Source organism: Thunnus thynnus, chromosome 19 (assembly GCF_963924715.1).
Source record: "Thunnus thynnus chromosome 19, fThuThy2.1, whole genome shotgun sequence".
In the NCBI taxonomy this organism is placed as follows: domain Eukaryota; kingdom Metazoa; phylum Chordata; class Actinopteri; order Scombriformes; family Scombridae; genus Thunnus; species Thunnus thynnus.
In genome coordinates this window covers 7,249,268-7,273,798 of record NC_089535.1, presented here as the reverse complement: position 1 = coordinate 7,273,798, position 24,531 = coordinate 7,249,268, and the positions used below count along the sequence as shown (strand labels likewise).

Here is a 24,531-nt window from a genome sequence, read left to right as displayed (position 1 = left end):
TTTATTTTGAGTTAGTAGGCAGTTTTCTGATGGCCTTTAGTAAGTATACATACTGTAAGATATTCAGTTTACTATCATAAAGACTAAAGAAACCAGGAAATATTCACATTTAAGAGTCTGAAATCAGACAATTTTGGCATTCTGTGTCTTAAAAAATGAAAAAATGAATCAATTACCAATGTAGTTTGTCAGATTTCTGTTCATTAGGTTATTAAAGATTATACTTTGTGATTGCTATGACAGATAAGACGCAGCTTTTAAACCATGTGAAGGTATAACAGGCTTCCTGGACACTGGTTTGGGTTCAGTTTGACATATATTATCTGTGCAGAAAGATTTACCCATGACACTTTGCTGCTCTGGCTGCCACCTCACCAGAGGGGGCACCTTCTGTAATAGAGGTGAGCCATTACTAACAGCCTGCTGTGAGATCACCAACTGCACCAGTTTATATTTAGAGCACTAAATTCTCCAGTGACCTTGGTAACCATAAGACTGATTTGTCACTTTGAAAATGAGAAAAGTGAACATCAAGTAACACATTAAGATATACAAATATGTATATATATAGTAGGATATATTTACTTCTCTTCATTGTTAGTATCGCTGCGTTCTGTAACTGCTGTGTCCCACTTGTGTGCTTCATTTTTAAACACTGTTAGACAGGATGATGGTGTAAATTGTTGATGTTGGAGCTGAGTAGGGAATAAGCAAACATCAGAGCATGTAAATGATAATGTTAGTGATAATGATGTGCAACCTGGAACTGACAGACTTTACATCTACTTATCCTCTAATCACAACAAGTAAACGTTACTGAAAAAAGAAACTTCAGAAACTGTATTGGCTCAGTATTTGTCAAATACACAGCAGAGTATTTATTGTGACAGAGAGCCATCTACTGAACATTTGATGTCATTAATATTCTAGTGTCAGCATGCAAGTTATTTTTCAAGCTTTTCCACCAACTCTTTACATCCCGAGGGGGATTTACAGTGTTATAGTAGCTCCTTTTCCACAGCCACAGGAGTGATAGATTGCACCTTTTTATGGTATGTCATGTGTGGAGTTGTTTTAAACACATGTTATTCTAGTTGAGGTATCACAGGAACCTATTTATAGGCTGACCTTAATAACTGGAAGTCTTTTGCCGGGTCCAATTAAATAACTGAAAATCAATCATTTGTTTATTTTGGCAAGACACTCATTGGATTTGTTTGACCGTTATGATAGATCATATTCCCCATTTCTCATCATCAGCACAGAAACACAACCTGTTGCAGTTTCAGCTGAAAGGGAACTGAAGGTGTTGTGCTGCCCGACTACATCAACGGCTTTTCCATGCAACCAGATACTGAAGAGGAACTGTTGACTGTAGATTCTGTTACATGGTTTTTTTTATGGTAATATGAACAGATGCTGTCGACCAGACTTCATGAACTGGATCTCTGCAGATGAAGTTGTTAGTGGTTAGCCATTTACTGAGAGTGTTCTAGTAGTAGTTTTACGGCTACAGTCGTCCCTGAGGTGTATATAGATGCAGTATTTTTCTCTGGAGCATCAAATATTTACTAGGTCTGGCACTTTTTGTGAGCAGCATCTGCTGATACTAATTTGATCAGCCCATGCAAGAACAACTAGTCTTCACATCACTGTGAGGAAGGAAATCTGAATCCAGACTCTTCTGCTGTGTGCTCCCTCGAAGGTGGAAACAGTTACTTGACTCAGTTCAGTCAGCAGAATCCCTCTCCGCCTTCAGAAAAATCAGTTGAAGACCTGCGTCTCTCGAGAGTACCTACTCATCTAACATGCTCTTTCTCTCAAAAAAAAAAGAATCTAATTTCCTATGCACTTATGTGTTACTTCATGCACCTGCAGTCACCTCCTTCATCTGCTGTGACTTGGATAGCACCTCATTTTTACAGCACTTTGGACAAAATGCTAAATAAATAAGTGTAAATTAACATTTATTCATTTGACAGACGGTTTTGTCCAGTAAATACACAATGTTAAATGTAAACCTTAATTTGTTACAGTAATGCTGAATAGAAGGGAAGCAGAACTTGTGAGAGAATCTTTTTAATTTAGTTTTTAGTTTCACAAAATAGTTGGACGTCTTTCTAAAAACTGATGTTCATAGTGTTTTATGCATTGAAATCAAACAGAATTCCAAACTGCTGGAGATACTGGATGGCCGCTACAAATGAACAGAAAATGTCCATCAAACTCCAGATTACTTTGTGCAGCATTATTTCAAGTATTCCTCAGAAAAGTGGTTCCATTTTCAGTCTGAAATCCCAATTAAATAACTGATCATCATCTCGTACGTATGTACAAACATTATGGGAACGCTTTGTTCTAAGAAATGCCGGCAAATGTGGTCACAAGAAGTTGTATGAAATTGTCACTATGGACAGATTTACACAAGCGCTGTGTCATTAATTAAAAGGTGTAAATAAGTTGTGTATTATACTAATTCAAATCTAAAGGACAAGTAAGAGAGTTGTGTATAATTGAATGGTTGTGCAGCTGTGCTTAGGATGCATGATGAATGGTTGTGAGATCATTGTAGTTAAGATGCCCAAAATATGTGATCTCATTGACAAATGGTGATATGCACGTGCTCCGTGTTTTTGCAAAACGATGTAGGTAATGAGTGTCACTCCAACGTCTCATTACGTACAGTATCACTGCTTTCTGTAGAGCTAAATAACAGTCAGCATACTGTAGCAGAGACTGATGTTGGGTCGACTTCACCTGCATAGAAGTAGAGCTGAATTCAAGCGGAACAAACTGTGCTGTGAGTTTTTTCTCACCCCAGATACAGCAGCAGTCAGACATTATTATGAAAACCTCGGTGAGTCACGAACCTTTACAGAAAGCCACAGATTAACAGCACAAAGGAAATCACTCTATGATGTTTTTCCAAAAAATGTATTCAGTTAAACTAAACTATCTCAGCTGAATAATTATTTTATTGTATTTTTTTAAATATTGTGACATATTGTTAATTCATTTCATACAATTTTCTTTTTGTAGTTTCCTATATTGTTCTGATACATTTTCTATGTAGGTAGAAAATGACAAAAACATGCATATCTCAAATATATATTAATTCTTCTATAACTGGTGGCCAACAGACTCTAAAGCATAAAAATGCCTGAAAGTGTCTACATATTGATTTGGAAGGTGTGAATTAAACAACTGTGCTACATACAACCAATGATTAGTTATGATTACTGATGGTCCAGGATTAATGCAATCTTTTATTTCACTTTTTTATTGTGATTGTTTTGCACCTTTCCTTCATCTTTTCCTTCAAAGATTAACAGCTGGCATTGTTATATTAAATAATAAGTTTCATTTACATATGTATTCAGGTAGTCACTGAAGGAATTATTCTTTTCCATCATGTCCTGGTTGAACAGACAGAAGAATGAGTCTGAATCTGTTTACTGAAAAGTTTAGACTAACAGTGTGAATTTATTCAGAAGTACACAAAACATATTGAGACAGTGTGACAGATTCAGAAAGACTTTGTCCATCATAAATCAATGGAAATTTGTCTCTGACGTAGTAAATGATACGGATAAAAACACAGCACGTGTACAGTATAGTGCAAAGTCCGTCATCACTTGTTTATAGTGTTAATGATAGTTGGATCTGGTCGTTTTTGAAGGTGTTTCAGAGGGATATTATTTTGGCAACCAGATGGTAACACTTGATATATGAGTGTTTAAGGGGATGTGATGAGCTTGCTTGACTGCAGAAACAGATGTGATAGTTGGGACTGGGTGTGGTGGCTGTTCTTTTACTTGGATGGATGACGATCCAAGAAAGTTTTGTCTGTTTTGTCTACACATTTCTCCAGAGTGTAAAACCTATCTAGACTGTCGTTGTCTCTTTTTGGATCCTCTTAACTCCACTGTTATATTCCACGACACATTTTAGGGCGGAGAGCATTGCCTAGCATCCTGAAAATGTTTGGTCCTGTGACTCCAGGTGGCTCATTGTCTCTGGCTATTCTCGTTGTGAATTTAACAGTCGCATCTACGATAAGGACAGACTGAAAATGAGTCTGCACACTGACATGTTTGTGTTCGTTGGCGAGGTATCGCCTCTGGTTAAGAGAGTTGAAGATCTGGGAGTCGACTGAACAGTTTCCAGATTCTACATTGATCAGTTTGCCTGCCGGGTAGCTAACGCTAGCAAGCAGCGGTCTGCACATATCAGCAGCAGATCAATTAGTGAGCTGACTTTTCTGCTTTGTCTGTAATTATTACCTGATTATTAAACTAGATGTCCTCTACTTAGTTGACACATCTGGTACTGACAGTCAGTAGCTGGGATAACCTGTATTTTATGCATAATGATGACAGCTGTGCAGGTGGTGCAGGTCTTTTATTATTCTTGCCCAACTGTCTTTAAAAATATGTTTTATTTCATTTTGCAGGCAAATAAAAATAGATCGTGAATCAACCCCAAGCTTGAAAGAAATCGGCTTATTGAACCCACAATGTAAGTTGGAAAATTAAACAATTTAAAAATGAAAAATATAAATAAATATTAGCATCAGAATTCCTGCTAATTACAGGACAGTACATCAGGCAATCTTATTGACTCCTAGTTTGTAGCCTTCTCTTGACCCGCTCTATGCCACACACAACGCTACATCTTCTTATGCTCCAATTCCTGCTCGCCTCAACTCTTGGGTTTGTGGTTAGTGCAGCGTTCGGCGTCCTCTGCAGTGGCTTTTTGCTCCTCAAACATGCTCATGGCAATAAAGAATTCATTGGTGTACCGGATGAGTGAGTGAGGCCACAGCTAAGTGATGTCTAGCTGCTTTCTGTTCGTCTCCCATCGTCCCCATTTTGACAAAAGCGCCATCATCCACTCACCTGTATGGCGGAATGACTCATTACACTTCACATTGTTAGACCTGCAACTAACAATTACTTTCATTGTTGGTTATTCTGACAATTATTGTCTTGATTCATTGCTTTGTTAATGAAATGTAAAAAAAAATGCAGTGATTTCTTCAATTTGCTTGAAAAATGACAAAAAGATTAATTGATTATCAAAATAGTTAATAGACTAATCACTGCAGCTCTACACATTTTGATAGTGTAATTTTTACAGTGTGTTGTTAAATTATCTGAATAAATTCCCTCTTTTGTCATCAGCAGTAGTTCATCCTCGGAAGAGTTCCTGTTAGTGAGTCATTGATCCGTTTTGACTTATTGGGATCTTGATGGTTTAGCAATAGTGTGTCTGCAGCAATATGTGTAGATAAAATACATCATAGGTATAATTTAACTAATGACAGGCAGTAATCTCTGGGGTGTTTTAAATCCCTGCAGGAGCAGGGACACTCTGGTCCACTATCACACCCAACTCTCATATGCCTCTTTAATTTAAGCACAAATACTCAATTCATACTTTCATTAGATGTTTTACGTTTCTTTTTAGCTCTTCCTCTTTGTTTTTATTTGTGTGATTTACTGTGTAGAAAGGACTTTAAGCCAGGTGTGCTTTCCGTCTTGCCGTTCATTGACTGATGTGGACTGGCAGGTAGTGGTGCATTATGTTTTTCTTTCGAGGATGACATCATCCCTGTGGCTGTGGTGACATTGCATCATATGGTGCGTGCCTTGTGTTAGCATCTGTCAAGGTGACTGCGTACAGAGGAGCAGATAAAATGTACATTGAATGTATTGCATTAATTTCTGCTACGTAGCAAGTCACCAGCTGGTGGAGACGGTGGGGTGGTGGTGGGGTGGTGGTGGTGGTGAGGGGGGGGGGACACACAAATGTGCGTGCGTCTGTGAAGGAGCAGGGGGGCGTGTATTAGGGGAGGGGAGAGCGGGTATTGTCCTGCCTCCATGCCCTCCGCAGGCGACTGAGGATCTCATTTGACAGCTTCAAGGTGGAACGTGGAAAGACCAAAACAAGAACCGTTGCCCCCCTTTTTTACCCCCTCCCTTTTTGCGGGGGGAGAGAAAACCAATCCATCTCATCGCACTGTGGTGGCTGGGTTTGGCTCTTTGTCAGTGCAGGGGGGGCAGCAGGCAGGCAGGCAGTGTGAATGCATATCATGACCACAATAGAGCAAACGAGCACAGTTCAGCCATGAAAGCCCAGCGGGAGAGGCTGAGAATTCCAGGGCTGACGCTAGAGTGAGTATTTTCCTCCGTTATCCTAGCCGGCTGGGGAGGCAGCTCCTCTGCAGTAGCTTCATCTGTCTCTGTGTCATATTTGTTGCTGTCTTTCAGTGCTTGCTTTAAGCTCTGTGCAGCGTTAGCATTAGCAGCAGCAGCAGCAGCAGCAGCATCTGCAGCGGGAAGTCTGATGTCAAATCATTCATAGCTAGCCAACAGTGACTTCCTTGTGTTTGTTTGTGAGTGCGTGTGTGTGCGTATGTTCATGCATTCATGTTTTCTTGCACATGTGTGAGTGATAGACAGACAGACAGACAGATAACATGTCATACTAAGGAGTGCCGCAACAGCACATGCTTTTTTTTGCTGGTGTGACACACACACACACAGTGCACACGAAGGAAACACAGACACACACACACACACACACATACACATGCGCTCATAACACACCAATCATGAATCTTGTGGCAGCGTTTGTTGGATTTGCTCAATAAGATGAAAAATGACTGAAGGCTGTGTGTTTAATGGCAGGTTTCCTCTTTTATCACAGCCAGTTATTTTGACATTTTTTTTATTCAGGTCAACAAGGCATTTGTTATGGTTCCCTCCAATTGAGGCTTTAAAATCTGCAACTGAGAGGGGCAAATTGGACAGATGAGTGACTACTGTATGTTAGATTTTCTTTAAAATCATTATTTCTGTGCAGATTTCAGGACAAAATGTATGTGTTGGTATTCCTTTACAAACCAGAGATCATTGTAATTAACCTGTGTTCTATTTTCATGGAAAATGAGTAATGTGCTGTGTTTTATCTACCAGCATTTTAAAATGACCTTTTCTTAAGTGAACTACCCACTGATCATAGTTTATATAATCACACAGTGAGGTCTGGGCACATTACATTGTACTTCTACTAGTGCTCATTAAAGGGTAAGGTCGGTGATATTCTATATGTTTTATTTAATGTCAAGAAATCTCATGAAAAGCTCATTTCTTCCCACTGAAGATGTAAATCTTCAGTCACTAATGTGTACTTTGATTTTCTTTACAAAAAGGCTACTGTAGTTTTTTGCAAATATTACAAAATGTTAAGATTTGATGCGGTAGTGAGTATTTACATCAGTATAGCTGGGATTGATCGGTGACTACAGAGCCCATGTTCATCATAATGAAGGAACATGTCACGGTTTGGCTCATTGATGTGTTTTTAACAGTTTGGAGCTCAGTGGCACAGAAGAATACAATTTATCAGGCTCTGGCTAGTCAGTAAATACTTGTTAGTAGAATCAGTTCGTTGTTGGTTTTGATCTTTGTTGTCAATAAGAAAAATAAAGAAAAATCACCCTGTAAACGGTGTATACTGTCCATATACAGTGGTTTACCATGTGGCTAATTCCTGTGTTATTCTAAGGATTTGTATATGTCAGAATATTCTGGACTTCCACTGCAGTAAAACTTATTCACCTCTATATGACCTAATGCTCTGCAGTGCCACTGCTGAAAGTCTACATAGGCCTCAATCCTTGACACCACGTAGGTAAAGTGAAAGTCTCTCTGTGTGATTTGAATAACAGGAAACACACTGTTTCCATCATTATCACAAGCATTCAGTAAGAAATGTGGATTAGGTTGTCTCTCTTCTATAACTCTGTAGCAATACTGCTTGTTTGTCTTCTTTGATTTTTTTTTTTTAGTCTGAATTGAAACAGGCTTTGGGGCTCAAATAATCCCCAATGTCAAACACACATTTTAAGAACTAGACAAATGCCTTGGGAACCTGCTCTTCAAACATGATTTTGGATCATCTGACAGGGATGATTTACGCTGCTACATAAGTGGTTCTCAACCTGGGATATGGGGACCCCCTAGGAGTTCTTCAAGGGGGTTCCAGGGGGTCCCCAGAAAAATGGGGAATCACTGTTATTTCATAGATAATGACTATTCTGTTGATAGGTTTCACACTTTTCACTGTTAAGATGCCACTCTACAGTGGCAGATGGGGATCCTTGAGACTATCAAATACGGATCCACAGCCTGATGTGTATCAATTTGGGGTTCCTTGACACCAAAAAGGTTGAGAACCACTGCTCTACATGATGCTGCTGTCTTGATCTGTGCATATGTCAGAGCTGTAGGGGGGGGTAGGGAGGGGTCTCTGTCCTGTCTGTGTGTGTGTGTGTGAGATAAAAGACAACTATTCACTACACTCCATTTAACTTACAGCCTCACTCCCCGAAGCTTGAGCCCCACTCCCACTAGCCCTTGCAGTCCGTGCAGCCCTCTGCACGCATTTCATTTTTGGAGGTAAGCGAAAGCTCTTGAACCATGGCTATTTGGTTGGTTTTTGAAAGGCCTATTAGTGCATGTTTGAGTCATTCTTGTGTTCATGTGCCACAAGGCTAGAGCCGGGTATTCAGTTCGCCCTCCTAAAATCATCCGCCATTGAAATGACATTGTAAGAAGAGTGCTTATATAATGTTGATGGGTTCACCCCTTCCCCCATCTTGCCCCTCTCTGTTCTGAGGTTGGGTTTATGCTCCTCTTTCATGTGCTAAGTAGGATTTGTGGCATTCGCAATACATCAAAGTAAAGAATGGTCTCAGTGTCTGCGTTTACATGGATTTGAGCAGCCCGGTTATGAGGCTTATCCCCGTTTTGATCATATTGGGGATATGACATGGAGCACAGAGAAATCTGGTTATTCATATCCTCATATACATGATAAATACTAGTATCCTAGTTACTGATTACTGCATGATCTTTGCACCCAGCACTCCTTATTTGAAAGGTCCTGGTTCCAAACTGAAAAGATTTCACGACCATAAACAGCAACTCTGGGCTTCAAACGGCTCCAATGTACATCAGTGGGTGACGTCACACCTCGCTACATCTATCTTTACATGCAGTCTATGGTCTGATGCCGTCTTGTGGTTCTACATTGGTTGATTGATCAGTTTATTCCCGGTTTGCCACCCAGGCTCTCGAGGTCCAATGTGTCCAGACAAAATGGAAAAAGCTTGCCTTGTTATCCAGTGACATGGCAGATCAGTGTCATGTCAGCTTCGTCTCTATCCTTGATAGATGTTGATTATACACAGATACAGTCTACTATATGAGATCAAAGGAAGTACCTGTAGTTTTATTTAAAGGTGAATTTTATGCCCTAAAGGATTGGTTGACTGTTTGTTTAATGCAGCCCCTCTGCAGCAGCTTCAACTGCTGTGTGTCCAAAATGCTTAAACCTTATAGAACAAACATGACATTTAAAAAATGGAGAGTTCACAGCACAAGAACTTATGTCTGTATGTTCTACTGATGAAAGGAACAACCATGTTTTCTGTCGGGTTTAGTTTGCTTTATTTGGGCAGTGTCTGACGCAAATCTTGAGAAATAGTTGGAATGAAACTTTGAAATGTTTTTCTTCATTCAAAAGACTCGATTTTGAGACGTTTCTGTATCAATGAATACCACAAAACACCCACCCAAGTCACCTCTGACCACCTCCTTGTTCTTCTCTGCATTCATAGAGAATCAAGTGGAGCAGGCATTTAAGTGAGTCAGCTCCATACAACAATGTGAAGATGTTTTTTTACTGGGTGTTTTTTTTATTTATTTATTTATTTATTGGTGAATTGAGTTTTTTATTCCATCATGGACTTGATGGGTTTAGTGTTGCAGTGCTTTGGATCAAGAGGCAAATTGTTTTTGTTGATCAATATGTTCAAATAAAGATGCGGTAACCTAAAGCACTTTGCACCAATCTCATCTAAATAATACAGGAATCAGGGTTGTTAGTGACTGATTGATGATCAATTAAGAATTTGCTTGTGTTGCAAAGTTGGTGCATCAATTATCTTATCTCATATGCAGAGCCAAACCAACAATTTGATCAAGTGTTTGTGTATCCAAAGCTTGATACGGTTCCAGTAGTTTGTTTGGAAACGGCCCCAAACATGTCGCCCACTGCAACGGTGTGGCTTATTGACGTGTTTTTAATAGTTATTGGACAACAGATCAAGTAGGTCAATTCATTGTTGGTTTTGCTCTAAACATGAGATTTGTCGACACCCAGAAAAATATAGAAAATCGCCATCCGTATCCTTTAAAATCTCTCCCCTCTATTCGTCCTCCTTCGCCCTCTCACTCTCTTAATTTTACCCTCGGACCGGCTCATACTGGATAAGACTTCTTGCCTTCTTGATGTTCAGCAACTAATCAATAGAACAAATAACAACGTTTGACCGTGACACCATTGCTCAACAAACGCTGACCATGACTAGCATCAAAAATGGGGTTTGAGTCTATGAATATTTGAAGGATTATAAATTTAATGAGGTTTTTGTGGAGAAACTAGTTCAGGATTTAACTGGTCAGCTGCTCATATAGCAAGAAAATATCCAGACAAATCTATTAAGTGTAAAAGTGTTTATTTTCAGCTTCTGTATTTCATATAAGCCATCAGAGTAGACAGTGATTTCACAAAATATGCTGACATTTACCAAAATTTATGAATTATAACAAACCGGTGCTTGTGCTAATTGCTTTGCTGCAAAAAAGTTCATCTAATTATACGATAATGCTCACAGTTCACCAGATATTTCACAGTAATTTTCATATTGTCATATCTCACTGAACCAAAACTAATGTCATTGTTAAAATATCGGTCTTTGTGTATTTTCTAGAGCTACCAGAAACAAATCATAAGTCAGTAAGAGGACAGTAACCCAAATTTTCCGAGTGTGATGTCAGCGCTGCCGGTGACCTCCCTATTCATGCTGCTCTATGCAAGTTTGACTTTGAACCGTCTGAACCGTCGTTTTATGTGGAACACAGAAGCAGAACAGAGCCATAATTAGAGTGAAGGCTGTCACACCGGCCTGTAGGGAGACGGACTGAGCCACTCTGAGGGAATGCACACACACACACACACACACACACACACACACACACACACACACACAAAAATGGCTTCTGATAACACTTTATTACAAAAAAAAAAAAAGGCACACGTAAGTAGAACTAGCGGTTATGTGTCAGTCATGGTAGTGTTCCTCCCTTTGTTGATTTGGCTCTCCGACTCTCTTCCTGAGCTTTTGAATCCCTTCCAGGCAGAGCACTTGGCAAGTGATTAGACTCATCTGCAGCATCCTGATGGTCCTCAGGTCTGACTGTGCACTTCCTTAGTGAAGCTTTCAGCCTGTCTTTGAAACACTTCTTTTGCTCTCGTGTTCACTGTGAGCGGGAATAACCGGCCAAACAGAGTCCTGACAAGACAGCCGATGTTGGACTTCGTCCTAATGATCTCATAAGACAAATGGGCAGGTCATGTGGTCTGTTTGTCTTTATTCCCGTCATAAAAAAAGAAACATGTCATAAAGAGATATCTTCTTTATTTTGATTTAATACATTATAACTTAAAATAATACACATATTTCAAGAAATTGGCCCAAAACAAGAATATAAACAGCAAAAGATGATATTAGTTCAGTATTATCTGTGTTTTCATTACTGATTAATCTGAAAACAGTTGTTTGATTGTTTGATTGATTAACTGATTATTATTATTTGGTCCATAAAATATTAGAAGATAGTGAAAATTGTTTATTCATTGTTTTAAATCCCAAGTTGACATATTCATGAAGCTTGTTTTGTCTAACTCTCGTTGAAGACAAGCAGCACCAGCAAATATTTACAATTGAGCAGCTGGAACCAGTGAAGTTTTGGAATTTTTGATGATAAAAAATGACTTAAACATTATTTGATTATCGACATTGTTGATTCAACAGATGTCAAATCTGTTGGAGTTGTGGCAGAAAAAAAAGAGAGATGTTTATATGCATGACTTATTCTGTTTCTGTTACGACTTGAAGCGGTAAGACAAGTCCAATGTTTTGAACCTGGATTGCGAAAGTAGCATATATACATTACTTCATCACTCATGTGATTACAGCAACTCTGCACACACACACTAACAGAGGGGCTCTTATCACAGCTATTGTTGCAGCTCGGCCAAGTGTCTGTTTGCAGGGCTGAACCTTGCATTCTCTCACGGGGGAGATAATCATTGGATATAAGTAATCAATGCTTTGGTCCTAAGGTTGCAATGAAATGCATTGGTTCGTGTAGGTGGAATATTTTTTTGTCTGACAGCTACTTCTGAGAATTTGTCTGCATATTTCGCTCCTCACAAGCTGGTATCATGAGCTGACCCTGAACTCTCACATAGACGCAGGACTCGAAAGTCAAATTCATCACAGAACTGACAAAACACCAGATTTTATGTGTGCGTGTGCATGCTTGAGTACAGCTTTCCTAACCAGTTTTCCTTGTCTGACATGTTTATGAAAGGTCTGTCCTATTATAATTAAAGGGAAATGCATTTTTGAATTAATATTTTGATAAATTTGATTACTCCAAACTGAAGATTTACTTGTTTTCAGTAGTCACTGGCAGTTTGGCGGCTTATCTGCCTCGAGAGCCGGCCAGATAACATGAGTCAAGGATCAAAGGTGATGAAGTTAAGGTGAGGCTCCCATCAAATGAATGAGGAAGGACTATGTCTATGCAGGGCACAGTAGAGGGAAGAATTTATGCAGTAGCAGACGAAATCCACGCAAAAGCGCAGCATTTCCATTTCAAATAGGTCCTGCCTAATACACTGACCCACCGGACATTTGGAGGGGTGCCAGTTTGTGAAAGCTGCGAGTGCACAGCAGCATCTGCTGATGATGCAGCACCCCTCTGTCTCACAACCCCCCCCTTCACAGGATGTGAAGTGGTAGATGCCTGTTACATGATATGAAGCATGTTGAGCGAAGGGAGCAGGGTGAGTGTTTGGGATACAGAACACAGTCGCAGTGAGATGAGAAAACAAAAAGTCAGCTGGTATTAGGTTTCATATCCCTGCCACAGTGGAGGCTGTCAACGCCTGACCTGGATCACACACTGTGTGTGCCTTTCAGGATCCTCCCTGGATTACTTTTTATTTGAGGACAGAGGAGGACAACGTGTCCTCTCTGCTAGTGTGTTTATGCCGCAGCTGGCTGCAGATGTGCCTGTGCAAAGGAAGTTTGGACCTAAGAAGAGCTGTTGTAGGAATACTTGTCAGGACTTCTCTGGAGGTCGCATCCTCCTGAACCTCGAAAGCCATCGCTTCTCCTCATCAGGTCATCAAAAGCCCCCTTTACATCTCCCTCTTTGGCATGACTTGGACACAATGTCTGACTCTAGTCTATGGACAGTGCTGTCCAACTTTAACATGCCACATTTCTTCAGTGGAGCCCGCCTGCGCCGGTCCAAAAGGTAATAGTTAAAACAGTTTGCTGTATTTTCTTCTCTGCATTGTGATGCTCTACAGACAGGCTCCTGTGAAGCACTCAGATACAGAAATGAGTCAGTCCAGAGTAAAACGCTCCTTTTCCTACCAAACAGGTAATTTGACATGGACATGCTCTCTGGAGCGTTGAGTGGCAGCTGGGATGTTTTGTATTTACAGTAGGTCAGCTCAAGTGCTTTATGAGGCCAACATGAATAAGAAGCTGGGTGTTCCCTGCTTGCCTATTGTGTATTGTTTGCTTTGTAAGTCATATTGTAATTGAGTGTTTGTCGTCGCGGCAGTCTCATGTTCCTTACACAGGATGTGCACTTTCCTACATGTCATCCCCATTAATTACCAGTTTGAAAGTGGAAGTGCTGATTGTTGTTTTTATTTCTGTCAGATTGTTGTCATTTCCGTTTCTGTAACTGATACTTCGGTTCAACGAGGTTGTTTCTCTTGTAAAATGAAAACGTTTTATATAATTCTTTCTATTTCATTTGAGTTTATAGCAACATTCCTAACATATCCGAATTACTAATCTGTCTTTGGTGTATTTTGAGTGTGTAGAAACTGGTTTATAGCTAAGCCACTTTATCCCAGTCCTTTGTATATGGTGGGGCTACAGTATTGGTGAAGCCCATATAACTGATATTTATTTTTAATCCCTGTCCTGACCTATTTTATAGTGCAGAACAGCTTAACATGAAATACTGGCTGGTTTTGGACATCTTGCCTCAGTACATAGATATTTCTTTCATTTTGAAAACCACTGTCAGATTTTGCAGGATATTACAAATGAAAAGTCTCAGAGATGACTGCCATGTTTTTTTCTGCTGGGTGTTAAAATAAAATGCTGAATGATTGTAAGGATGATGTAATGATTTATTTAATACATACAGCTATTGAGAATAGATTGAAAGTTTCATTACAGACGACTATTGATTCCCTAAACGACAAAGAAAACAGCTGGAACGGCTGTCACCCCTCAAAACACTATCAATGTAGAACATGTCATTATAATGTCCTTTCTCCCACGTGTGAGTTATGTTATGATCACAATATTTTGATATAAGTTTACTATATTTGACTGTTAATCTATAAATGACACTGTCAATAATAAGGCAGCTGACACAGTTGTATCCTAGTAGTCAAAATAGAAATGATTTGTGAAAATTTACGCAACTTCACCGCAACTATTGATCATATTACCATAAAATACCAAGTAAAATATGTAATAATAATAATAAGCTCCCATCTAACTTAAAAAAAAACAGAGACTTGTCAAAGCTGAGTCTGTTTAAAGCTATGTAGTACCGTACTGTACATCTTCAGATGGAGAAAATGACAGAGGCTTAAAGGAAACAGCTGTCTTCAGCAACTACAAAAGCAAGCCGCAGTGTTTTTTAGCCAAGCGGTCTGCTTTTTTAAACACTATTAATAGAGCAGTGTGTGTCATATGTGTGACTTTGAATTTGGGGTTTGTCAGAGACGAGCGGCAATTTATGTGGCATTGCACTTTGTCAGCTCACCTGACAGCTGTGACAAGGAAGCAGAACTGGCAGAAGTAAAAAAGATTAATCGTGGCTTTTTGTTGACATGGGTCAGAGTCAGACTTTGTTGTTTTTTTGTTTTTTTTGATTTATCTGGAGTGCTGTAAATCAAAAGGGTTTCATCTATTTTTGCCTTTTCCTTTCGTTTACCCGATAATAAGAACTAAAATCTAAGAAATAGTCTTTGACAGATTGAGATTACTTGTAATAATTACGAGTTACTGTATAGTTATGTAGATTTATGTAAAATATAAGGTTTGGTATTATTTTAATCATTTAGCTCTGATGTGTTAAGCATCTTTAACTATGAAAAACACCTTTTTTATAGTATTTTAGTTAAAAGATGTATAGCAACGCTTGTGTAGCTTTCATGTGTTTAACAACAATGGTTTGATGAGATTGAGGGTTTTGCATATAACCTCATGGATCCGTTCCAGGAATCTCACACATCTGCAGTACAGCATACAACACTGGCCTACTTTCTTCCTATCATCTTCGCCTAGAGCTTCTTTATCCCCCTGTAAAGCTTCACTACACCAACATGATTTCCGCCCCCCCCCTGCGCCCCCTTTGCACTCAGCCTTTTCCGACCACAGAGGTGCCTCCACCAAAGCTTTAGCATCGGATGTGACGAAGTTGGCCTGCTTGGCATAATTACTTATGACTTTTTTTTTTTTTTTTTAATGTAAAATAATCCCGCAGCAGTCATTTTAATGTCTTTTTGAGTGGCACTCAGCTCTCTAATAGGGGATACACTGGTGCAAACACTGGTGATGGGTAGTCAGAGGGTGAAGCAACAAGAGGTTTGATTGGGCAGCAGTGTGGCATTCTCTTGGCCTAATCCACAGTGAGAGGGTATAAATAGATCTCGTTAAATCTGATCCTCTTTGACTGAGCACCTGTGTACCACATATTATTCACTCCCTCGCCATTGTGATAAATGATTCATGGCATGTGTCCACACTCCTGATTGCAGGGGTTAGCCCTAGAAACCACTTGAGTAAGCAAGGATTGAATGGGTTTTCAGTCAAAACAGGGATTCCCTTTTGATTTAGGGAGATTAATTTGGTTTTTTGTCGTGACAATGGGGCAGCAGCACGACTACAGGGGGACTACAAGCAGCTTGGGATACTTCACTGGTACGTTGTCGTAGGTGTCATGTGCCATGTGCTTAAACAGGTGACAGTGAGGGTTGACTCTATATCTTTTGATATAAAGGCCAAACACATGGCTCAAACACATGGTGACATTACATAATACACAATTTTTTATTCAGTTAAATTCAAAATTCTCAATATAGTGCTGGTCCAATCACCTTATACTTTGTGCAGGTCACATTGAATTTGCAATGCAGACATGACTAAACTCTGAGTATGGCTGCAACTAATCTGACGATTATTGTCTTGATTAATGGATTAATTGTTTTGTCTATAAATTGTCAGACAATAGTTTAACACAGTGGAACATGCCCGTTATAGTTTGTTAGAGCCCAATTTTTGCAACTAATCGATTAATCAACTAATACTTGCAGCTCTAATCAACACAGACACAATAATCAACTGATCGTACCCTTTGTGTATCACTCTTCTGTGCTGATCCTCGCTAATGTAACTTGATGCGACTAAACTCAGCTGGTTACTGAACCCGGCTGGTTGAGCAACCTCTTGGCTCTGCGTTGTGTTGTTGTTAGGTGGAGGAATGATGGATGTGAGGCCTGTGCTGCCATTTATTGTCTTGGACAGGAACAGAATATATATACTGGTCAGTCATGCAGTTGGCTCACTATGGTCGGCTCAAATCTTGCACACTAAGAAACATCATCAAGCTATTAGCACAAAGGTTTACTAGCTAGTGTCTAGTGCACTGTTTCATGTTATGACTAATTAGCACTGTTAAAAAATGCATTACAACTGCTTGTTAAGGTTGAAAGTAGCATTTCAACAAGTCACAACACTAACATGTTCCCACAGGGGACGTATCTCATGAACTGGCAACGTTGCATAGCTACTAGCACTATTTACCTACAGAGAGAGGGCGCACTTGAGCTAACAAACCTGTGCTACTGGATAAATGGCAAGTGGAATCACACACTATGCTACTAACAGTAAAGTCATTAACACTATGTTGAGTGAGCATTGTTCACAGCATTGTCTTCAAAGCCTCTGATAGTCCAGGAGTTAACAGCATCAGTTCGACCGAGTCCGGCCAGGGACCTTTGTCGCGTGTCACCCCCATCTCGCTCTCCTCCTGACTTCCTGTCATCTCTCTAATGTCAACGCTATAAGAAAGGCACAGAAATGCTCCAAAAGTATATCTTAAAAGAATAACAACACTGTCTAGCCAGGTCTGATTTGTGTATTTGACCAGTAAATATACACACAATATATGACTTATAAATCCTGTTAGGAACCAGGTTACAGCAAGTGATACAGTTAAAGCTCACTGCACAGATAATACAGTACATAAAGGGTTGCTGCAAACTAAAAATGTATTTAAAAAATGCTAACATGGCTTTATTGAGGCAGATACACTGTTATTTATTCAATTTAATGAATAAATTACTTGCAGATTTTAATTACGAGGAGCTAAATCTGATTAATTTGATATTGCAATTTAATGCAGTATCATTAAGTTTTTGCATAGAACATTAATGTGTTGTTTACTAAAGAAGAATATATAATCTGCTGGAGGCACATTGATGGTTTTGGCTTTTTAAGCAGTTTTAGAAACACTTTGGTCGTGATTTTCTGGTGCTAAAGGCTTTAAATGCAACAACTTCTGTCATGTGATAAACTAGATAACACCTGATTGCTGTTCCCAATGTCTTACAACTATTAGAAGTCTTAATACTGACTTTAGATATCGTAATACTTTTTTATCCATCTTTAATAATTCTAGTGTAGATCAGCGTGGAGCATCAATAACTTTTTGCACATCATTATCAACGCTTATTTTAAAAAATGCCAATCTCCTCACTATTGTCGATCTGACATTGAAGCTCTCAGGGCTGCTCTGTGTTGACAAAGAGATGAAGACTGCCAGCTCATGCATTTCTGCATCATTGCAGAAGCCCGTGTGCATTTGATTGTTCTGTGAGATCAATGCTGCAACACACAGACAGACAGGCGAGCTGCACCTGTGACTGCCTGACACTCTTTCTCCCTTTCTCTCTGTCCCACACCGACGGTTGTTCCGCATCTGTATCATAGTAGTAAAGAGCTCTATCCTGTGATGTTTTTGCTCTTCATAAAGCATCCTTTTTAGCTGTAAGCTTCGCTATTCAAAGACTGCAGGGAAAACTGGAGAATTTGTTTTTGTGGCTTTTGTATTATGCACAGGATTGGAATTATTGAATAACATCTTAAAAATTCAGCTGGAAATGGTTCAGTTCTCTGAAGAGGTTATGTAACAGGATGTCATTGAGTCTCTGACCTTGAAGTGAATTCGTGTTCTTCAAGCATTTTGTGTTTTCTTACTGTCAGCCTCTAATTTGAAATTTTAAACCCATGTCTAATCATCGAACACTGAGACCACTTTTACCATCGAAATACTTCATTTTTTTCTCTCAAGGTTAAAAGCTGGGCTACAATTATGAGTCACACATTGTCGATTACAGCGGCTCTTTGTGAGTCACAGTTCCGTTTTAATATGACCAACAAACATTAAAAGCATCCTGGATCCTGGTTTTTGGGTGATTGAACTGAGATGCTGTGTCTCTTCTTTTTATGATGCTGTATATGTGCAAATGTTTACTGTAGGCGTAATGACTGCTGTGATGATATGTCTGGGCAAGTATGTTATCTCGAGGGCATATTTTGGCAATATACTACAGTGTTTGGTCGGAGATAGGTGCAATAAACGTAATTATATGTTTAAAGTGGTGGTGATGGGGATTCTTAACTGTCAGCAGATAAATGACATTTTTCTCAACCAGTGTAACATTCAACATATATATAACATCCACAATAATCAACCTTTAGACCAGGAATGATTTTTTTTTAATGTATTTTTTACATTAAGCCCACATTTATATGATATTATCTCTAATATTTTTTAAACAATCCAAAAAGAAACCAATATGCCAAACTGAATTGATGCGTACTGTAATGTGGATCATTACAGGTTTGATTTAGTTATTCTTGACACAAATTGTTGTGAGAATATATTTATGGAAGCGAAGATAAGGCCATGATATACATATTTTTACCCTTGTATTTATTCTGTTTTGAATTGAGGTCAAACATACAAAACATAATCTAAAAGAAAAAAACCCACAGAAAACAGGTTTAGTATACAGTAAATGTGCATGTATTCACACATACATATTTATACACATAAGTACTTTATGTTAAACCTGCAGTGCAGAACTTTTACATATAAATGAACGTCCGTTATATTCCAGCCTTCGCCCTCCAGTTCACACAATGCTGATTAAGCCAATCACCGCCAGATAAATCTCTCTGTATTTCACAGTATACAGAGTTTTAAATCTGGTGTCAGGTTTGACATTCCCGAGCTGGTCGGATGAATGCGTACTGCACATGCTCTATGGGTGGAGCATGCACGCTAATGACTTCCGCCGGCTAACTTCCAGTTAGCTCTCCGCTGACTCAAATGGGGATAAAATAATTTAATCATGCAGCTCTTCTAGACTTTCCAAATGTTATCAGGCCTAATGGATCAAATTTTCTTAGTTAAATGAGTCATTTTGCTGGGGTTGTGTGACAATGTATTCACGGTTTTACAGCTGCAACAGTAGTGACGGAGCAGGCTACAGCAGAGCCTGAGTGACGTAAACACATCAACAGTGTTTATAGTGTAATCACTCTCACTGCCAGAAGGGGGAGACAAAGTCGCGCTCCAGCTTTAAAATTTAAATACCCCAGAATTTATTGCATTGAAACATTTTACTTTGAGAACCATTTATCTGAGTGTGTATGGTTTGAATTTCCAGAAGGTTTAAAAAACTATTTGAATAATTTTTTCAGGTTCACAAATTCAGATAAAGAATTGTAAGTGTGCAGAGCTCATCTGAACGTCTCTGTCTTGGATCGTATGACTGACAGAACGTCACCTGATATAAGACAGAAGTCTGATTGACTCCATTCAGGCTTGATTGATTATCTTTAGCAGCACAGATGTTCAAGTTTTGACTCGACTTGTATTTTTAGGTTGGAGATTGGCCGTATGAAATTGAGAAGCTTGAAAACAGTTTACATATATTGGATCCTTATACATTTTGTATCTGAATATATGGACCCTGAATAAACATTACTTAATATCAAGTTTTTGACATTTCACAACTTGAAATTAGCGTCTGGAAGAATCTGGGGAATCCAAACCACATAAATTCGCATAGATGATTTTAAGTAAAGTAAAGTATGTCAGTGCTCTATATTCAGTGATATTTACATTTCAACGTTAAGCATTCAGTGGTGGTTGAATTTCGCATTTAGGTATTCAGTTACGGCCTTTCTTTGCTTATAGGTATTCCACTGGCGTTCAGCTGGTTCCCATCAGCTCACTGTGTTACCAGAAAGGTTTCTTAAACCTGACTCTCTGTTTAAGTTTAGGTGTCTGCAGTAAATGTGTTTTTCAGTCATCTTGAGCATATGAGTTCAGATTTCAATAATTTCCAGTCCAGTGATCCTTGTCTAATATTTGCCTCCTGTGCTTTTACAGCTGCAGAACGAGCAACAGAAAAAGCCTGATAGGAAGCGGACAGTCGTCAGGTTTACAACGACCTCATTCCCCCCTCTCATCTCTTACAGGTAAGTGTACGCACGTACGTGTGCATGTTTGCTTGTATATGTGTGTGATGTGCCCTAGAGTTAGAAACATACGCACTGGTACACAAGGGGTGGGGAGCCATTAATTCACAATGTTCTCTCAGAGGAATGCAGCCCATTGTGTGATGCAAAGAGAAAAAAAAAAAAAGTAGTTTGAAAAACAACACAGTAGATGTCTGTGAAAACCTCCTGTTTCTCCCTTGATAGCTTTTAACCAAATGACAACTCTTATTTGGCACCCTCATACAATATTGATTTAATCAAATGCAGAATAATACAGTTAATGTATATATAATATATATTGTTGGCTGACTGTTACAGCATAGGAAGTAGTGAGTTGTGTTAAGACAGGGCGTAGCAAAGCTCTAAAAAACTAATTGTGTCATTTAGTGGTAATATTTATCAGGATAATTCTGCAGTTTTAGGGTGAGAGTTTAAACTGTACAGTGGCAAGTCGAGGGTCAGTGATTGTCCTGGGTGAGGAAGTGGTGGCCTGTAGAGAGGAAATGCACAGGAGCAGAGGGAGGGGAGGCCTCATTTACCACAGGGCGTTTTATTTCCTGGCATTGGTCAGCAAAAGCAGAACCGCAACACACAGTGTTTAGTCTGTATTCCAACACAACGAAGGGGCCCAGTCTTTAAGATGGACTCGGACTCAGAAAGTCATAATGTTCCTGTAAATGAGTGTGTTCAGCTCTGGGATGACCTAACTCTGTGGCTCAGACGTAATGTTGGTGCCAAAGGTAAGAAAAACATCCTTTAACAGCAGTCATATACATGGGAACAGTCATGTTTACACAGTGATGCACAATAATTAGGCATGTTGCTGCATGGATTTAATGTTTTTGTTCTGAATTCTGGTCTTCTTCAGTGCGTCAGGTGTGTAGAGGCTTAATTTTGTCATTCCTCTCTGCAACAGTTAGTCGATTAATCAATTAGTTGATTGACAGGAAATTAAAGTCTGTGTATTTTGATAATCGATTAACAATTTTGTGTCATTTCTTATGATTCCAACTAGTTTCAACCTCTTAAATGTGAATATTTTCTGGTTTCTTTAGTCCTCTATGACAGTAAACTGAATATCTTTGGGTTTTGGACTGCTGGTCGGGTCAAAACAAGACATTTTAGTTTGCATCTTGGGCTTTGGGAAACAGACATTTTACAGACCAAACAACTAATCGATTAATCAAGAAAAGAATCAAGCGATTAATCAATAATGAAAATAACCAGTAATTGCAGCCCTGTTAGTTTATATGAATCCCCATTAGCTGTTACTGGTGCCAACAGCTGGTCTTCCTGTAGTCCTTAGACATTAGAAAATAAATACAACAATAATTGATTATGAAAATCAAAAGTAAATAAAGGTAATTTTACATACATATTCACATATATATGCACAGACATAAATACATGTACATGTACTTACACATAAAACAGGCAATAAAATGAAGTAAAACAAGGTACAATACTAGTTCATAGTATAATCAGCACTACTGACCCAGTCTACAAATATAACATTGAAAAACAAACTTCCCCATTATATTGTCGTCATAAACTAGATCATCTGTATTGTCTCCTCTGGTTTTAACTCCCAAAGGAAGGAGGTTATCATCTTTAATTGGTCGTGATTAAGATTACAGTGCAATTAAATAGGTGACATTCATCATTAACAAGGTCCAGTGGCTCTAACGTTCTTTCCCAGCATCGAAAAGACTTTTTTTTCTTTATCATCACTGGAAGTGGTGGCTTCTGGTTAATTAGCTGTTGGGTCCCTCCTCCCTTAGTGAGGGATGTAATTATGTCTGATTAATGCTGGACTATAGGTTTGGTTTAGCGTTACGGGTGTGGAAATACAACAGCTAATTGGTGCCTTTTTAAAAAAGTCCCCACAGTATAATGTGTTCAGTGGCCCAAAGCTTCTATAACCAACAAGGTAATACAGTGTGTAGATGTTACCAATGTAGGTAAAGAGAGGGAGTCCTGCATGGTTACTTGAGGAAATGTAGTGTAGATATTTCTCTCTTTACATGCAAATGATCTTCTTTAAGCCATAAAGTGCGTTACAGCTATTAGAAATAATACACTGCATTACTTTATAATAGATTATCATCTGTTTGCTCTTCTATTTTCCATTTTTAGATCACAGTTTGATCTGTATTTTAGTAAAATCCACATAAAAGTCATACCTTTTTCTCCAGCACTTGCATTCGTATGGTAACATAAAGGCAGTTTTGATGAGTTGTGCCTGTCAGGCTTTTCTAGTAGTTTTACAACTATCAACATTTGCAAAACAAATCACTGTCTCTCACGAGTTCAACCATTTGAAAACAGTGATATGGGAGTATGAAACCGCACCGTGCGCTGCCATCATGCTCTAAATATTTGACGTTCAGAGTCAGACACATCTACGCACGCTGAGTGAAAACCAAGAGGCTTTTAAAAACACATTAGTCAAAGAATACTGTTGTATTTTTACTGGCAAGTGGAAGGTTGAGTAAGAGATGTCTGGTCAGCTGCCCACAAAACTGCGTTCAGTGAACAAGCTGCTGATGAGAACAATACGCTGGAATGAGCTGTGGGTGTATTTAGTTTGCCTGTTTGCTAACCTTCTTATTCTTATGAACCTACTGTACTGTAGAATGGATTACTGTGAGAAATTATACACTAAACCTGCTTCAGGATACTGATGCTTACTGCAGCACCACACGGTCTTCTAGAGACAGTTTTAAGTCCACATGAGATGTATTAATCCTTTTAAAGCTGGTGCTATCAAACTATGAATGTGTGGTAAACAAATCTATATAAATACAATGTCCTTTATGGTACATTTAGTTGATTAATCGCTAAGTCAATCGAAAGGAAAATGATCAGCAACCATTTTGAGAATCGCTTAATCTTTAAAAATCAAGCAAAAATGCCACAAATGACCTAGTTTCAGTTTCCTCATTGTGAGTTTTCTTAGTCCTATGTGACAGTAAACTTAATGACATTTTCTAAACAATCAATCTTCACATTAATAAATAATTAAAACAATCATTAGTTGCCCTCGCAGGTTTTCATTTAACTCTCTGTACGTCTAATTATTTCAGTCAAGCTGTGATAGCTATACTGTAGCTCCCCCCGTCACCTGAACCACAATAAGTGTGAATAAATACGTTTCCATCGATTTTACTCACAAATTTTCAATACAGTTTTCATCATTTAAGGAAGATTTCATTCAAAGGAATGTTTCAAAAAATACAAATAGATAAATAGTGTTTTGTTTATATGGGAACACAAATATTTAAACTGAAGTCTTTCAAACATCTTTGTTATGTTGACTCTGATCCGTAATAATGCAGCCATCAGTGCTTTGTTGCAGTTTGTTATTGTTTGATTTGGCTTCAAATTGAAGTTTGAATCCAGTCTTATTGAAGTTTTCAGCTTTCAGGTCCTTTTCCTCTTATAGATTATTTTTTTTAAACTTTTGTCTCTTTGTGTTTTTCCTTACAGGAACGAGTCCTCAAGACAGTCCTAGAAATTTCTCTCCTAGTGCCTCTGCTCATTTCTCCTTTGCACGAAGGTAATACAAGCATGGATATTTACGTGATTTACAGCTGAACAAATCAGCCAAAATAGAACAATCCTGTTCCTGTTGGACCATCTGAAAAAGACCAGATGGAGACAGATACAGATGTTTTTTTAAATATTTGAAGCCGCTGTGCTCTCAGTTG

General features: G+C 38.8%; 1 protein-coding gene across 6 annotated transcripts in view; it reads left to right on the top strand.

Annotated features, from left to right (window-relative positions):
• mast4 (microtubule associated serine/threonine kinase family member 4) overlaps positions 1–24,531 on the top strand; it is a 103,493-nt gene that overhangs the window by 52,656 nt on the left and 26,306 nt on the right. For 2 of the 6 annotated variants that reach the window (XM_067575084.1, XM_067575083.1), the window contains exons 5-7: positions 8,385–8,465; positions 20,712–20,800; positions 24,311–24,380. In XM_067575084.1, the coding sequence (XP_067431185.1) occupies positions 8,385–8,465; positions 20,712–20,800; positions 24,311–24,380 (240 nt within the window). Of the gene's footprint in view, positions 1–5,900; positions 6,177–8,384; positions 8,466–13,023; positions 13,464–20,711; positions 20,801–21,409; positions 21,562–24,310; positions 24,381–24,531 lie in introns of those variants that run through there. The other 4 variants (XM_067575087.1, XM_067575086.1, XM_067575085.1 and 1 more) reach the window with 4 other exon arrangements.